Source organism: Apteryx rowi, unplaced genomic scaffold (assembly GCF_003343035.1).
Source record: "Apteryx rowi isolate R43461 unplaced genomic scaffold, aptRow1 scaffold_240, whole genome shotgun sequence".
NCBI lineage: Eukaryota > Metazoa > Chordata > Aves > Apterygiformes > Apterygidae > Apteryx > Apteryx rowi.
This window is the reverse complement of record NW_020448753.1, coordinates 1,201,962-1,221,026: the sequence shown is the minus strand read 5'-3', so window position 1 is coordinate 1,221,026 and position 19,065 is coordinate 1,201,962. Positions and strand designations below refer to the sequence as shown.

Sequence of the window (19,065 nt, the reverse complement as noted above, 5' to 3'; positions counted from 1 at the left end):
TAGGTGCTATTTCTAGAATTTTTTCTATCATAAACTAATCACCCATGGCAGCATCATGTGATACTAATTCTGCCATTTATTCAAGATATTTTAATGCAGTGGAATTGTTCTTTAACAGTTTGATTTACTAATCTCTCTCTTTGCTGTAAACAGAAAGAGAAGTTGGAAAGAGTGGGTTACTTGGGTAGTAGGGAGATTTGGAAACATTTTAACTCCACTACTTGATCCTGCAGTGTTGTTATGCATGCACTATATTATGTAAGATTAAAGAACAGAGAGCAGCTGGAGTAGAATGTGCAGTTCAAGTCTTACAGCTCTAAGAACCATTAAAACCTTTGGCAGTATTCAAAACAGTAGTATTTCGTAAGTTGGCTAGTGATATTTTTCTGTGTAGAAGTTGGGACTTTTTGTTCATCTCATGAGTACAAAATATTTTTATGAACCTAGCCATGGGAAAGTGTAGTAGTTGTTTGTTCTAATGAGTCTAGCAGATTTGGAAGAGGTTATAACATGTTGCATCAAGTATGAGGTCTTCCAGGGATGAGGGAATGAACATTTTAAAATAATTTCATTTGTCATCTAATGTGCAAAATAACCTAAAAAAACAAATTACATTGTGACTATAAATCTTGCACCGAAGTAGTGGCAAGTGGTAAATATTACCTAATCTGGGGTGTGGGATTTTGAGACATTAACAGGAAGGCAGACTATCTCATGAAAGCAGACTTGTTTCACCTTGAGGAAAATATTGTGACATGTTCAGTGTCCTGTATGCTCCTGTGACTGGTTCTTCGTGCGTACACTACATTTTTACCTACAAGGGCATGTGAACTGTTAGCAATCCAGAAAACGGACAAAAAGAACAGTGGTACTTTTTTAAAGTTATAATTTATAGTGCCTGGATAGAATCAGTAAAGTGAGTTTATGCTGTGTCTTCAGAATAGCGGGATACAAATGAAACGGGGCAATTTTTAGTTAGGCACATGAGCTGTCCTGAAGTTGCACAGTTTCAGTTATATTCTTTTCCTCCGCCTGGTTTATTCCCTAGGTGATACAGAGAGTGTAGCATAATAGTCTAAAACAAATCCAAATCCAGATAAAATCCCAAAGAAACAATTAGTCGTGATATTTTAAGATAAGCCAAATGGTACGTTAATAAACTTCTAGATGATACCAAGATGGGATTGTGCATGCTTGAGAGGGCAGAACAACACAGGTAGATCGTGGCAGATTGGAGTAAGCTATGTCTTTACGTCTGTAACAGGCTGGGCATGTGCATGCATGGATCTTCTTTTGTCTGAGCTGAAAAGTTGTCACTTACAGTTCAGGCATATTACTTCTTTAAGGTCTGCTAAAATTGTCCAATCATCTGAACGTACTCTTAAGTATAACAGTGGGCAGAACATTAAACGGGCGCTTGCAGTGAAGTGTGCTGCTCAAAAAAACCAGAGAATTTAAGCACGAGTTAGAGATTCAAGAGTAGGAGGCACTTTCTTCTGGATAGTGAAAATAGTGTATTCAGTCACAGAACAGCGTGGCAAATAGAAGAGCTGCAGATTAAAACAACAAAGATGGTTCTTGGCCTGGAAGGTCTGTAATGTGAAAGATTAAAACAGCTCTGTTTTGTTTGAATAGTGAGAGTAAAAGAGATTTTGATATATGCTGAGGAGACAGGATAATTTGTTAAAAAAAAGAAAACGCTAGTAATGTTATAAATTATGAGAGGAAAAAGTGGGAATGAATCAAAAAATAAAAATACATTCCTGACAGAGAATGTATTTTCTCACCCCTTTGAGTAGTATCTGCCAGCAGAGGCTGTGGAAGCCTCTGAATGGGCTGCGTATAAAGCTGTTCTGAAAAACACACTTTTTAGCAAGGAAGATATGCAGTACAGGAGGTAAAAATGGAATAGGTGCCCCTTAATAGGCTTGGTGTCTTTATTTCTAGATTGTTTATGCTTTCTTTTTTAATAGGGTTTTGGAGTTGAACCTCTTTCTGCAGTTCCACTATTGTCTGGGCAGAAAATTTCTCCACTGACAAATGTTTACTCTCTGCCTTTTCTTGAATTCACCCATCGCCTATAAAAGGAGGGGGGAAGGATATGACAGTTCAGTGTCTCTGCACAGAACAGACTGTGTTGAGGAGTGAACAGCTCTGATTTTTTTGCATACGTTGTGAAGGACTGTTTCCTACAGACATTTCTGCTACCCTGTTAAGTTTTAACTGCTCAGTTAAAAGTGGGCGCTCATGCTCCTCAACAAGACTGTGCCGGCAGCAATGAAAAAATCCTGTTAGGTTGATAGATTTATCTGTGATACATTGTGATATTACTAGGCCATCTGGGATGACTCCATCATGCACTATATACACTGGGACTGTAGGTACTTGGTTTTATTCCCAGGAATTCTGTTTCCATATATTAAGATTGACAAGATTTGGTGTAGTAGCAGAGATGGTGATTTCATGTAAAGTTTCACAAAGTGAAGAACAACACGTACCAGATGAAACCATGTAAAATCAATAAAATATTGACTATGCTGTGCTATTGGGCTCAGCAGAATGTGTTCAAAATCATTTCTGTGGTAATGCTGATAGTTTAAGCAATAGGTTAAAATGCAATTGTTTATATGTTACCTTATTAGCAGAAGCTAGCTTTGTGTGTGTGTGTGTGTGAATGATTTTTTCCCTGTCGAAAGCCTAGGCTATGACTTAGAATGAGGAAATGCAGTTAATTGTATCCTGTCTGACACACTCAGAACTAAAACCACTTTTTTAATGGAATTAATCAAGTTTCACTGCGGGTTTCTGTGAAGTGTCAGATCACACAGTGAATAACTGGAAAGAACAACTCAGATCATCTTGCTGTTACAGGACCTGCCATTAAGTATGTCGCTTCATCACGTCGAGTGATTAACAGCAGAACTAAACTGGCCTGAAGAAAATGTGAGCTATGGCAGCAGTTACAATAAGCCATGCTATTTACTACAGTGATAATAACGTGTGCTATTCGAATGTACAGGCTCCTGTAATGGAGATCATCATTAACTTAATGAACTCCACCTCAGCAGGGAGCACTGCTAAAACTAAAAGCCATGCTGGAGTTGGTATGTCCTACACTTCCTTTGTAGCGGTGGTCTGTTTCTTTTAAGATGATTTCTCTATGAAGTACTTGCTTGAGAGAACATAAGCATTTTGGGTGAGCTGAATTAAAATATTGGTTGGGTCAGGTGCCAAAAGTATAATTGTATGGTGCGGAAGAAAAAAAGCATCTTTTTAATACAAATAGATCTTAGCAGCATCTGAGTAACATAAAGTATCAAAGTCTTTAAAGGTCAGGTATTAAATATGATATTTTATTCTTATAACAGTCTGTCAGTCTCTATAATCAGTCTCTGACAGTATCTATAATTTTCTGTTGCAGAAAGGCTCAACATGTAAATAAAAGCAAGGCTGTAACCCTGGGTGTTTACAGCATGCTTAAGATCATCTATTTAGTCATAATAGCGTCATCACAGTCAGTCCAAGCGAGGAGTTTTGTTAGCTGGCCTGGTTGGTTGGGAGCAGCAGAGCAAGTGTTGGTGCTATGGGACAGCCCATTGATGTTGACAGAGGGACCTCCCACGACCAGTATATTGTGGGTTAGGTCACATAAGAGGAAAATAGTATGAAATCTTATTATATGTTTACCTTTGATACCAGTTTCTTACAGTTTTCATTTATTTACATGTCTGCATAGCAATCTACAAATCCTCAGCATAAAAAGAAATTTATTCCTTTAAATGATCCTTTATTGCAGCTTCATAATATCTCTGTGATCATGGTTTTAATCCATTATTTCCTTGGCAAATTTTTTTGATTTTTGTATTGAAAACAAATATATTCATGAAACTGCTGTTTTAGATATCATGTATTTAGAATGTCTAAATTTTATCATTGAAACTTTAATTCTAATACGTGTAATTTCACTCAATTGTTCAATACTTTTTTGCAGAACAATTGACAAGATTGCTGAGTATGCCGTGTCAGCGTTCCATATTTTTTAGTACTCTGTGTTACCATATTAGCTAGCAATACAAATGGGATGCTGATGACACATTAGACACAGTCACATTTCCATTAAATTAATAGATAATGCTGACTGCTGAAGATGGACCATTTCTGATCCAGCATGAGATTAGAGCAGCATGTGCAAACCATACGTTTTCTGGTACGGAGATTAGGAGCCTAAAGCTACCTCTTAATTTTCTTTATTTTTTTAAATCTATTTGAATTAAATAACTATTTATTTCTAACCAGATTTGAACTTGGCATAGTTTGTTATCCCTGCAACATTTTCTATTCTGTGACTGAGGCTAGTGATCCAGAGTTTTAGTTCATGGAGATCTGGCCTGAGTTCTGTGGCAGTAGTCTGCCAAAATCTTTACATCCATATAATATTTCCAGTAACCCAGTTATTTGAGACTACAGCGTGTGTGTGTGTGTATACATATGTACACACACATTACCTTGCTTGAAGTAAATTATGCTGGCTGTTTATACACGTTGAAAGCCTGCAATTTGTGTACCCTAGAGGGTGCTACTGTTCTAATTGATGAACAAACTTTTGTCTAGTTGTAGTAAACAGGCACTATATTTCTTTTGGAGCATACCGTGTTCTTACTGATATGAACAGTGATTAGTTCACAGTTCACTGTGCAAAAGTGCCTAGAAATCAACATTCAAACTGAAAATCCTGTTCACATTATGGTATTTTTCTGTACTGAAATCAGACTGAAAGTGTTGCACTAAATGGACAAGAAGTGCAAATTGCAGTGTAAGTGTTTGCAAGGCTATGTAGATAGTGGTCTTACACGCAGGAGCAGTGCTGTGCTGGATTGGACCCTGTTTGTGTACTGGATGCATGCTTTTGACTTTATTAAAAGCTGTTGTAGGTTAACTCTGCATTGCTGTGTTAGTTAAAGCACAAAACCTGACAAATTGGAAACCTATTGCAGTTAGCAGGGGATTCGTTGCCAGTTGCAAGCAGCAGCAGTGTCAGTGCTTTGCTTATTGACGTCATCGATTGCACGGGATGACGGCGTAAGGATACGCTGTGGGAATGTGTGTGGTTGCGAGGTAGCTCTGCTGTGTTAAGAGGGAAATCTTAAGCTCTTTTTTACATATTCAAAACATTTTGTCTTCACTACTTTGTTCCTTGTCCTTGCCAAAGTTAAATAAGCAACATGAGTTCATATTTGGCTGTATCTGTGGCAACTGTATATTGTATAGTTGTTTAATTTTAAATGTGCAAGATTTTTATCCGGAAAATTAAATAAGTAAGAAATATATAAATATTTCACTTATTTGGAAAAGATTCTGAGCATAAGAGTTCATGCAAACTACTCTAGTAGGGGGCATTGATATTAGTAGCTGTCCATTTTCTCCAAATTTGGCTCTGGAAAGCTTCTGTTTTACCCAGTGAGTTTCATATGAATAATGGTACCACTTTCTCTCCTTCTCTTCCCTACATTCGACTCAAGAAATCACAAACAATGAGCTGCCAAATTTTCCTTGAATTGGGGCACACTTGTTGTGTTAACCTTCCTCAGACTGGCAGCTAACCTCACGCTATTTTCAAATGCCCTGCCTAGAAATCCTGATGCTGAAAGTATTACTTTTTTTTTCCGGAGATGTTCTAGAAGCTGGTATATAGGTATTCCATGCTCCGTGCTGATAGTGATAAGGCCCAACTAGGATTTCAAACTATATTTAAGTGAAATTCTGTAAATGAGTAGCACGGATCATTTTGCGCCTCCTCTTCTCTCAGTAAAATAATGTAATTAAAGTATGAAATAAATGTCTTTGATAGGATTGCATATTTCTCATATTGCAGATAGGAAATAATTCAAGCAGGGCATGACTGTATTTCCTAAGTACTGTACATAAAATGCAAACTAGGTTCTGTTCCACAGCAAATGCATACTAAGAATTTCTCAGGGTTTGTTCTTCTGAGATGACCGACTTGCAACTTTTTATTGTAAGTTATTTTTTAGAGAAATTCATGTAAATTCTTGCAGTTTGGGGCTCAACATTTGGAGAGTATCTGTTACTGAATACTATGCATTTTTATAAAGATTGGTGGTTAATGCTGCTTTGAAATTAAGTCTCTTTAAATGTTTTAGTTCTTTCATGTTTAGCATTTGTTTTCAAGCTCCAGATGGCATAATTTCAGTACTTACTGTTTATTTTGAAAGCTGAAGTCATTTGTTGAAATGTGAACCATGCCAGAGTTTAGCTGTTTAAAGTTGCCTCATCCAAACAATGTTTAAATAGAAAAGGTGCGTTTAAAGGGATAGCGTTTTGCCTTAATTAATGTTTTGAGCACGCTCCAATATGTGTAATGGACTTAACTCTAAAGAACTGAAGAGCCTCTCTTTGGCTCTTTGCAACTTCCTAGTTCCATTTCCTCTCATGAAGAAATAATCAATTATTTTTATTTGTTAGAGTAGGCACGGTGGGAAGTTTAGTCTCTGTGTATGGTCAAGTTACCATTCGTCATTCCAGAAACTAAACTTACTACCCAAAGCTTATTCTGCAGTGTCCGAGAGTAGGCTTCACTGTAACTTTATTGAATTATGGCGCCTATATACTTCCTTTAAATGAAACTTATTTTACACGATGTCCAATAACGTATTTACCTCAGCTATTGCTGCATCAGAAGAAAATCTAGGAGTTCATCACGTTCCCAGGAAAATTCAACAATAGTATTGTGGTTAAATTCATTGGGACCAGAATTAGAGTTTTAAATATTTTTCAGAATGCTAAATCTTAATTTTTCTGCAGAGGCATTTAAGCCATCTGTTGTTATGAATTTGTTGTTTTTCTGCAGAGGCAGATGTGTTCTTATCTTTGGAAATTAAGCTTTCCTTTCTTGTTTGTGGCTCTTGTAGACTTCTCCCCGAGTAATATGGATGTCCTTGGCTTTCCTGCACCTACTAATTAACGTGGTCCAGCTAATGTTCCAACATAAACAGCATTACAAAACCTAAGCTGTGTGCAGACATCTTCAGTTTTCAGGAGAGAATTTGCATACTCTCCATATGGAATTTCAGAACAAATTCAGAAGGAAGAATCAGTGATCAATAATATTTCTTTAAGTTAGAACTGTGATACAGTATATTTAACTTCTACTTACATTATTGGCAAAAATATTAAATATTATCCTGAGTATGCATCTGCTGTAGTAAAACAGTGGTTTCCAAGCTTTTTTCATCTGTATTCATCACAAGAAGTCAGTATAAACCAGTACACAATGTTTTCTTCCTTGTTATCTTCTTGCCAATTGCTTATTCGTACAGAATTGCTGCACAATTTTTCATTATGCCATTTCAGTATAAACATTTTGTACGCTTTTTACCATCAGTTGTCCATTATACCTAAGATATCCTTTACTGTCAAATATATTGACAAAGGCAGTGTTTTCAGTTAATTATTGTAAAATTTGGTTCTTCCACTGCTGAACCAGTGGTGAAACTCTTCTTGACCTCAGTGGGAAAAAGATTTGCTGGAAGCAATTAATGAATTGTCTTATTATGTAGTACACATTACTTTCACTGATGAGTAGACTTAGTTTAATATAATAAATAATGTTTTGTCAGATGCTGAAAATGGAAGTTATGTCTTCCAAGTTTGGGGGGGGACTGTTTGGTTTTTTTACTCTTGGGAGGATGTTCTGTGTTGCTTCATTTTTGAATTGTGCAACAGCTTTATGGCTTGAATTTGGTAAAAGAGGGAGACTGTACTCTAGACGCGGGGTTGCGAAAAGAAGGTACAAAGAAAGGCATTACCAATACCATGTCCATTTTCCAACATCAAAGTGTTGTATGCCACTAGTTCCCTTTTATAAACAGTATTTTTTTTTTTTAATTCTCATTCAAGTCCAAAGCAGATACATAGAACAGACAGATTCCTAAGACAATGTCTACTTATCAGGCCTGTGAGAACAGTTCATTGAGTTCAGTGCTGTTTTATCACAGCAATCTCAGTGCATGAGATAGTTCATAAATGCTTGTTCAAATTAATTAAGTTGTCTTAAGATTAGCCTAGAAAAAGTAAAATTGGTTAGTAAAGAAATGGAGGGCTGTGTGGTATCAAAAGACACATTAGCCTTTGTCAGAGATGAAATATGGACTATATTTTAATTTTGACAGACTGATGATATTTGTATTTTAAATCAGGCACTCACAAATTTGGTGACTGCAGCCTGCAGTATCTCTGATACTTTTTTTAAAAACAATATAAAGTTTCTAAGCATATGGTGTTTCCAGTAAGCCTGTAAACAATAAACTACAGGGTTAAAGATTAACATGAATGGTGGTAGGATGTAGTTCACATTAATGTGAATATCAATATACATTGTTGACTTGAATGAGAGCAGGACTGCACCTTGTTAATGGTACACATTTTATATTAATAGCGAATTGTGACGTATTTAGCAATATTTAAGTATACTTTAAGTATATAAAATATACACTTTAATGTTGATAATCACACTGGATATGCTTTTTAATCACAAAATACTGTGTGATAGGATGTTAAGGACAAAGGATGTCAAGGGAAAGAGAAATTTCGTGTTTGTGTATATGTAATAGGTAGAGTCATCTAGTATACAAGTGTATTTTCAAGACACAGCTACAGGAAGCTTTATCTAGTTACTGATTACAGATATACATGTCCTTGATTTTCTCTCTCTCTTTTTTCCTGCAGGGCCAAGGCTTTTCGTGGAAAAAAGGTCCATGGAGAATACGACATAAAGGTTGAACAGGTAACTAAATGACTTAATATTTATGTTATATATAAATTTATATGTGTGTGTGCATATATGTGTGTGTGTGTGTGTGTATATATTGAGAGAGAATCCTATGTACTTAAAAAAAAAAAAAAGTCAGTTGGGTAAAAAAAAATAAAAGGTTTGGTTATAGTTTTTCATTTTAATTTTAATACTTTTAGAGGATTCCCAAAATAATTTGCACAACATTGAAAATATACAATATTCAAAAGCTGTTGCTTACAGACTATGGATTTCCCAGACAATCCATGAATTATGTTGTATTTTTGTATCACTAGTAATTCTTTAACTGAAGAATATACATGCACTCTGGTTGCAGTGTTGGCATTCTTTTTTTTAGCATTGAATAAACATGGAGATACGATTCTGAGTGCATTAGAAATTATAGCAATTTTATTTGAATTAGATTTCTGAAACTAAGGCAGTAAAAAAGTCCTTTGACTGCTTTTCAATCTTTAAATCTAAAAAAAATGACATCATAAGAAGTTTCACTACTTAAACTGCAATGTTTTGTTATTGTAATTTCTAAGAATGAGGGAAAATTATCATTAACTGTGTGGATCCAGCTTATCTAAATTCAATATAATAGTATAACATTTAGGTTTATATATATATATATGTGTGTGTGTGTGTGTGTGTATGAGGGAGAGAGGTGAAAAAGGAGACAAGCTATCTGGACCTCAAAATACCATTCATATATAGGTCAAATCACGTAGTTGGCATCACACCACGTAGTTGACATCACACACACTCTTTAATGTTAAAAAATCTCTGTATAAGCCCAGAGTTTCCTTCATATGGTCTCTTGTAGGAAGAACTTCCTTTTATCAGTAAGAAGCTGAAGGTTTTTGAGCACTGCTAATCATAACTGACTGCAAAATGTCAACACCATGACGATCCTGTACAAATAGTCACTAGCAACTACTTTAGTATTCTCTTCCTAATGCCAGAGAACATTTTTTTATTTTTTTAGTATTTAGAGCATCCTACCTATAACCTACAATATTTTCTATCACTTACTAAGCTTTTAAACCGCAAAACCTATATTGTGAATCCTTATAGTTGTTTTAATATGGTTTATGAATGGTAGAGATCGGTTGTTGGTGTCCAATTAAGTAAATGAAAGGTTCTGTAACATTGTCAGCGTTTATGCAAACACTTCAATCTCTTGCCGTTTGCACTATTTTTACATTAATTTTAAAACTGTGCCCCCTGCATTTTAACAATGATCCAAGAAAGTTTATAAAAACATATGGCATTTAATGAAGCTCTATCCATGTCCGAAATCAAGTGCATACTTAGGCCATTGTATTGGAAGAATGGTTAGAGTAGTTGACACTTGCCTTAACTGAACACTAAGCTCTGAAAGCCTTGCACAGATTTTACTTAGAAGGATTTTCAGTGACATCATTTTGCAGAAGGAGAGTAAGGAGAATTCTGATGCCTTCTGTTCTACATCAGTGTCCGGGACAGCAAAGACTCTTTTATTTATCCGCCAGAAGACAGTTGGCTGCATTTCAATTTTTTTGCTGTGTAATGTTATTGTAAAGTGCTTTGAGAGTCTAAGTAGATGAAAGAGTATGGATAAATGAAAAACATCCTGTCCTTTTATTTCAAATAACTGGAGGATCAGATTATGGATTTGAATCCTTTTACATGTCACATTTCCAATGTGTGAAGATGCTTTAAAAAGAAAATCTTTATTTGTAAATTTTGCAAGTTAATTGTTCAATAACATCGGATTTTTAAAAAACAGGAGCAAATGCACAAAAAGAAAATAAAAATGGGGAAAGTATGTGAAGAGAAGGTGAGAAAAAACACACTTACCACATGTCATAAGAAAATACTTTATCAATATTTAACTTAAGATCACTTTTGTAATATTTTCTTCAGAACTTAAGGTGCAAATTTTTTGTGTCTATATTAATCTCCTATGACATACCACACAAAGCAAAAGTATAATCTCTATGCTTTTATGTCGGCATGAATATAGTGAATATAAAGTTTCTAACTTTTCTTTCTGTATGTTAGAATTGCTGCAAATGTGGTGCTTCGTGTGTGCCAAATAGCTTTGAATTTATCTGCTTTTGGTGCTAATTATGTTTCAAATGTATATTGTCAGCAGTTCAGATACTAAGACTTAAAAGAAGGGCTTTAGATAAATAAAGGTGAAATACAGACAGACTGACTTATGTGAGTCCTCTTTTTGTAGGCAGAATTTTCAGAAATCAACTTGATAGCCCATGCTGATGGCAATTATGCAGTAGATATCCAAGTATTTCGAAATGGCACTAAAGTTGTCAGGTAAGAAAAACTAAATAGAATAACAGCAAAAAAATAGTAGTTGGTATAATGTATGAGTGTAAAAGGTACTGAATGATTTCTCTTTAGTTGTGTTATCGTACATGTGCAATAGGGATTTTGACTGATGCAGTGCACCTCAGTCACTGGCATAAAAAGTAGGAAAAAAAAAAAAGTATCTCATCAGTGCAGTAAGTCCTGTTTGTGACAGGGAATCTCTTGACATTTTGATCATTAGAGAAGACAGATTTGAGTCAGGGCTTATTGATTTGGGCCTCGTCTTTGCGTCAAACCTATGACAGTCTTGGTGATTTTATACATGCCAGACTTTTCTGGAAGAGAATATTTGTTTCCTATGTTAAGTATTTTCTAGTGAAAAGGGGCCAAGTGATACTGCTTATCTCAGTGTAGTTACTGGAATATGCTATCTTTTGAAAGATTTCAATTTAAAAGCTTGAGATTCCCCAATAGGTTATTTTATTCAAATAAGAATTATTCCAACTGAAGGCAGGGTAATTTTTACCATTTTTTTCAGCGAGGACATGAACAGCCTTATAAATGTAAGGGAAGAAAACACAGAAGTACATCTGGGCAAAGTAAAAGCTTAAGTAAGTATTAGAAAAAATATTTCAGGTAGTCCTATGCTTTATCTAATTTGTGGGAATTATTCCTATTTTTGTTAGTGCAGTTAAGTATGGCTTGAGGGTAGTACTTGTTTGGCTGAACAATTGGATTCAGAGAGGTGAATCAGGCCACTAACAGTGACTTTGTAGTTTACTGCTTATGTTTATCTTTAGGCAAGAATAAGAGTTCAGGGAGCTGGAGAGCATACAGCGGTTCTTGTAACTTCATGTTTTTGCTCAGCATCTGTTCAAATAAAAGATTTGAAAATTTCTATTGGTTCGTGTAAAAAATCAGGAAGAAAAATACTGAAAATAAGTGTACATTATACTTTAAAACTTACAAGTGTTTAATCTCCTGTGTATTCTAAAAATACTGCAACTTAATACAACAGCCACCTATGCCAAATCCACATGATTATTTCCTTAGAGTAAGAGATTTAATTTTTTCTCAACAAATAAAGTTTTAGAGCTAGGAAATTTTGATCACTGCTCTTTTAATGGCTTTTCTGTAGAGAATTTTCCAAATAGAACAAAAATATTGATGCCAAGTTAGCATCAAAACATGTCAGTATTTGATGAGAGCTGAGAACCTCAAGAAAATAGCATCTAAAAGGACATATCTTTGCTGTTTATGAGAAAAATTGGTAAAGCTGCTGTTTATGTTAAGAAACAGAAAAATCTGATCTTGCCAACAAACAAGTCTAATAGTGGGATGGCAAAGATTTTATAATATTTCCAGTTTTATGAGTAATATAAATGTATTTAACCAAATAGAACTACCTGAAATTTATCAGTTTCACTCATATCTGTGTGAAATATCTGCATATGCATGCATGCTGTCTGGTTTGAGAAGGATATGCAGACATGATGGGACAGCAGTTCTCTGTTTGTCTGATAAGTATCTTATCTGAATATCCAGAACATTTTTGAAAAGCAAAAGTATTTTTCAAAAATGTTCTGTATCTTCAGATAAGTGCTAATCTTTATTTTGCTTGGAGCCTAGTCAGTCAGTTTGTGAAGCTTATTGCCTGAAGCTTGGAATGTGGTTCTTGTGTCACTAAGGAAAGCAGAGCTACTGAAGGACAGGACTAACACGTTCAGTTGGTAAGCAACCTCATTTAAAAGCCAGCGTTAAATATGGTTTGGACAATAGGATGTGTGGCATGTTCTGTTCTTTCTTCCTGTTTTAACTGCCAAGAGAGACTGGAGGAACTCTTGGACCTGCTGATATCAAAATTCACATTGATTCTGGACTGAACATATTACTAAAAAGGCTTAAATAACTGAAAATGCTGAAAAATGCTTGTATTTTATTAATATGAGGTCCAAAGTGACCTTGTACCATAGATGTATGAGCAAAATAATAGTAAACACATTTGTACGCGTTTCCATGACACAATTTTGCTGTCTTTAGTTTGGGAGAAAAAAAATGGTTATAATAGGCAAAATGCTTGTTTCATTTTTGTGAATGAAAATCAAACCATGGAAAGTGACATCTCTTGTTACAAAATGCTGAGATTTTGGATGTTATAAATTTTTAAGCCAGGATTAAAATTTTTCTCATGTATTTCTTTTGTATACACAATCATTTTGTCCAGCAATAATTACAGAACTAAAACTCACATTATCAATTAAGTAAATACATTGCATTCCTTTGAGGAATTTTTGCAGAGCAGAATGTGTGTGTGTGTATATGTGTATATATATGTGTATATATGCATATATATATATGTGTATATATTTTTAAAGGAACATTCCCCCCTCCCAGTTGGTTCATTAAATATATTTTTTAAAGGACACTTCCTGCTCCTTTCCTTTATTTAAGAACACAGTGCCATCTTTGAGATGATCTGTAATCCCCTTAGCACTATTTTAAACGACAGGGGCGACGTCTCTCCCTTTCACTGAGTGGTCTGTAATTTTGATTAAGGCATCATTAGTCCTCTTAAGTATTATACTCATGCTGTATCAGTAAATTAAATTTCCTTACTTTTCACACACTTGGCTCTCCCCTATGAAACCTAGATCACAAGTTCTCAGAACTGTACTACAAATAGTCTTTGGAAACTTGGTCATCCAGTCTACAGTGGCATTTAATGACTACTGACTACAAATCTTTATAATCTTGTTTGTGCCAAATTATGCATTACACTTGAAGGCCAACTTAAGAATCCAGCTGATTCACTTTGACTACTGTATTCAGACTGGAAACTTCAAAACTGCTTAAGAGATATGAACATGAGTTTTCATTGTTTTGTTTTTGTTTTGTTTTCCTGGAGTGAGATTTCTGAATCATTTTATGGTCTTTGAAATTCTTCACTCCGGTATACAGCTCATATTTATTAAGGGCATGAAAATAATGTACACTAATTTATTACACTAATTTAGTTTACCCTTCACTTCTTTCAGGAGATTGATGGCTTCAAGTTATCAATCCACCTTATAAAATTTGAATACAGAAGAGAATCTTTGAATTGCCCCTGCACTGGGGACTCTGTCCTGTTGTCCTGTGTCTTCTGTTTTCCATAACCACCTTCAGGAACTAAATGTCAATGTTTAAGTAAGATGAACATGGAGTCAGACGGTTCTCAAAGGTGCACTGCGAAAGGACAAGAGGCACTGGAAACAAGTTGCAACACAGGAAGTTCTGATTAGATACAAGAAAAAAAAAGTGCAATTGTACATTTATATATTCATTTTGACAAGTGAATCCTATTTCATGTCTTGATCAAAAGCTACTTTTTTTTTTTTTTGCCTCCAATTGTGGTATGATTCTTTTTGCAAGCAACAGGATTGCTTCATCTATTTTTTCTGACAATCTGACAATAACTATGAAAGAAAAATCCTGCCCAAGAAGCCAAGCATTACTACTTGCTTAAGTTTCTGGCAGAGACATTTGCCTGCTTCATTTTTGATTGTTATTGCTCAGGGATTGGTGTACATAGCAATAAACTAAGAACATACGTGGAATTTATATAAATGAATTATCTTTCAGTGGGAAAACAAAATGAAAAGCCATGATAATTTGTCTGTCGTCTTAGCGGAGACATTATTTACTAGATGCTGATGTTTTCTGAACAATGGTTAAGAAATAATAATAGAGAGATTTTCATAAAGTTCATAATACTTTTTTCTGTCTTATAGCATTTACCTTTGTTTTGAGTGTTATTTAAGTGCTTCTCTATTCATCGGCTAGCCATCTTTCCCCCTTAAGATTTTACTTTGAAGGAAGAATAATCTGATCATTGATTAATAGCAATGTATCTTTCTCTTGGTAGATCATTCAGGCCTGATTTTGTCCTTATTCGACAACATTCATTCAGTATGGCAGAAAATGAAGATTTCCGTAATTTGATCATTGGAATGCAGTATGCAGGCATCCCTAGTGTCAACTCCCTGGAATCAATCTATAACTTCTGTGACAAACCATGGGTGGTAAGTGACATACTGAAAAGTTCTCCTGGTACAAAAATTAAGTGATTTTGTTTGTTTGTTTGTTTGTTTGTTTTAGTTGGCTTTCATGAATATTAAGTGACAAATTGCAAAGTCACTTAACAGAGCAGTGAAGGAATAGAAAGGAATAAAAAGCAACCTAATGCATTTAAGTCATTTTTTGAAAGAGCCTCTGTAGGCATAGTGGAGATAGAGAGGAAAAAATATATTAAAAATAGTGAAATAAAGGGGAGGAAAGTAATGGAAAGCCTATCTGCTGTTAACATCCTTCCTCTAGTGAGAAAAGTGTGTTTATTCACAATTTGTCTGGGAAAAGCAAGCTGAGAATATTTTTCATATTTGTGGTTTTGAACATAATTTAAACAGACTTTTAGCCAGTGTTTTCCTCATGCCCGTGAAATTTTTTGGGCTATGCTTTAGCAAGGAAATATGAAGCTATTAGTTTCCTCATTTGAAAGCTCTTTTCATAATCTTGTACATATGGGGTAGGAGTTGATCTGTTTTCTGTTACACCCAGAGTAATAAAGAAAATTGGAGAATCACTGATATTTGACAGTTTTAGTGTATAAGCCAATTCTGTTTTTCATTTTATTTTGTGTAATGATGTGGATAATTCAGTGATCATTTTGGTGCGCAGGAAGGAAGGGTATGGTTTAAAGAACTACACATTAGTAACAGTGAGTTAAAATGTGTTGTAAAAGATGATTATGGATGGTGCAATCACTGTCCCTTTAATAAATATATTCAGTTGCCCAAGTGTTAATGAAACTTTCAAGAATACCACTGATTATAAATAGCCAGTGATTCATATGTTTTTTTCTTCTCGAACTTGGGTAAGAAAATAATGCTTCACAGTATTTTTCGCACTGAAGGGAAGTTTTAATCTTACTCTTTTTATTGCCTTAAAGATGTTTATTTTTTCACATTTGCTATGAAAATCCCTCTAAAGAATAATCACTGGATTTTAATATATACTTCTTGCAGCTAATTTTATCATACTTTTTTTTTATCATACGTTGCAATAAACTACTTCAGGGAATTAATAACTGACAGAGTATTTATAACTTTTTAGAATATATATTGTACATTGCTGAATCCATTACTTTAATACATCACTTATTTTCTGTGCTGTGTGGCATTTCTTAATGCTTTGATTCATGGTATGCAATAAAGCTGGGCAGTGAAGCAATAACAGTAGCATTTATATGCAATAGTGATGCAATAAAAAGTAAATGAATAATTCCTCCTTGTAATATTTTGGTGGCATTAGACTCATGGCTGTTCCTCCACCAAACCAATAAAAAAGATATCTCTTTCCTACAGCTGGTCTTGTTGCACATAACAAGTCTGTGCTGATTTTTCACTCTTATGTATGGTAATATCTGGGACTTATAGAAGTATTTGTTATAATAATTGGAAGACACTGTGCAAAAACAAATATAAGGTTACATATGTAAAAAAGTTAAGTCATGTTGCATATTTTTGTTGCATATAGCATACCTCACAAACAATAAAGCATTAAGCTATAAGTCCCTATCTGAAGTTAGGGTCATAGGCATTTAAAAATAAAGAATCTCAGAATTACCTTAGAATATTTTTAAGGTGTGACTTAGCAGTTAATTATGAAGTGGCTCTCTTTTGAATCATCATGTCTGGTTTTCCTTGCTTTTTGCAAGAATTTCCTTTTGGGGTGAAGTTTCCATGGTTTGTCTGAGTCTAGATGTAAATGAAATTAAAATATTTTTCAGCTGAGCTTGTTTTATTTCAACATGGAGAAGAAAGAAAATTCTCAGAGAAAAAATAATCAAACTTGCCATTTCTACATCTGACAACTAGAATATGTTTTCATTTGAAATACTCAGATTTTGCACAGTCTTGGCAAGTAATAGTGCCTTTCACATCTCAGATATTTCCTTTCAGACATGGCTATACTAGAGACATTTTCAAGTGTCAGACAGGTCACATGCTTCAAACAGTTGTCTTTCGATTTTTAATTATGTGCTATAGTCCCCTGTACAGAAGTTGTTTCATTAACATGCGCAGTAGAGGAGGAAGCCTGAACGCGTGCCCACCGCAACTCAGCGGACAGTGATGCTGTGGAGGCAATATTCACGTGTTGTGAACGCGGTCGTGCTTTGCTCCGCTGTTGGCCTCAGTTACGTGTGTTAATTACCTGTGACCATAAGCTGAGCCTGTGAACGTGTGAGTGGTTCCCATTATAAATATGTATGGGCATTGAACTTTAGTCAGATCCCACTTAAAAGAGTGTGGAGTTTTAATCTGAACATAAAAATAGTCTCTGTACAAACACAAGGAGGCTTCTTTGGGATTTAACTTGGAATTTCCTGACTTCTGTTCTTTGCGGTTGTCTGCACCTCTCTCACTACCATGTTCATTCCAGACCATCATAAAATCTTTATCAGCTTTAGGTAAGCTAGTCACTGCTATCACCTGTTTCAGCCCATGCTCAGAAGAAATACTTCCAGAGTACAAATCCATCAATCTTTTGATTCAGCCAGTTTCCTAAAAGTTCAAATAATGAAGCAGAATCCTTCAATTCTTGTTTTTGCTTTTTATTATCTTCTGGCTTGTTAGATGACACCTAATTCATATATGCTGCCCTGCCCATAGAGAATTATTTCTGCAAGCTGATGTCTAGTTTTGTGTACTTACTGCCTTAGGGTGCACTCCTCATACGGTAGCATTAAGAGTACAAAACCATTGATGCCCGTATCATGCTCCTAGACCTGCATTAGGCTGGTGAATCCAGCAGTGTTTCCCATTGTTCAAATGACATATATTTAAGCTGAACTTTCATGCAAACTTAGTTAAATCATAACTAGACAAAACTAGCAGAATTCTTGTGCGAGTTCCTTGATCAGAAAACAGTTCAACTTTTACAGCACTGGTTAAAGATACTGAGCCTCCTGCCAGTGCCACATCTCTTATATACAGAACTTTATGATCTGGTGAAATTGAAATTGCATATTTGAAGTTAAGGACATTTGCCTATTTAATTCCTGCCTTTTTCATCTTGGCTTCAATACTGGAATAAGCTGTCATTCCAGTTATGTATTTTTTTGTAGTCTTCATGTACATATAAGAATGAAAAGTAAGTGCAACTTCATACCGCATGTACTTTTTCATGAAGTCTATCTTGCTGTCAGAAAGTATTTCACAAGTATGTTCAGCAGTCATAACTGTCTGTGCCAATTTTTGCAGTAGTGTAACTAAGCAGCCCTGTGCTTAGACTTACCATAGATAAGCCTGCTTTCCTTGTAGCTCATGAAGGATGCCTTTCTGGTCAGCTCCTTTGTTAACAAGAATGATCTGATATTTTTATGAAAACTGTTCCTAGAAAAATTACATGCAGGTTCAAAAACTTAATAAAAAGCAATTATAAAGCACAACTCTAGATAAAGCTGTAAGTCAGAATCTTTATCAATTAATGAAAAACCTCCTGAAGGTAATATTTGAGTGACAGAAGTGTATTACGTTTTCTACAGCAGCAGAAAAAGCCAGGTTGCACAGTGTCCAATGTAATGGTCTTTTAAAGGATGAAAAATACTCGAATCAGCTGTGGGCAGTAATTGTGATCTTATTCACAACAGCGTAAAATCTGGAGCAGTGTAAAATTGCTTGTGGGGGTGAGGAAAGTTAGTTTGATTATAAAAGGGCTATGGGGAAAATGAATAGTTAGAATCCCAGAAAAAAGGTGTGTGGGTTTTTTTTTTTTTTATTTGTTTGGTTCGTTTTTTTTTAATTACTATACTTTGGTGTATCAGGTCTTTACTTTTATTGGCGCATCCAGCTCCAGATGCACAGCACTGTCAAGTTGCAGAGGTCTCTTTTCAACTGGGA

The 19,065-nt window shown here is 35.0% G+C and overlaps 1 protein-coding gene across 1 annotated transcript in view; it reads left to right on the top strand.

Annotated features, from left to right (window-relative positions):
• Positions 1-5,071: 5,071 nt before the first annotated feature.
• SYN2 (synapsin II) overlaps positions 5,072-19,065 on the top strand; it is a 127,669-nt gene continuing 113,675 nt past the window's right edge. Inside the window, exons 1-4 of the mRNA XM_026066402.1 lie at positions 5,072-5,079; positions 8,746-8,803; positions 11,040-11,131; positions 15,030-15,186. Of these exons, the coding sequence (XP_025922187.1) occupies positions 5,072-5,079; positions 8,746-8,803; positions 11,040-11,131; positions 15,030-15,186 (315 nt within the window). The remainder of the gene's footprint in view (positions 5,080-8,745; positions 8,804-11,039; positions 11,132-15,029; positions 15,187-19,065) is intronic.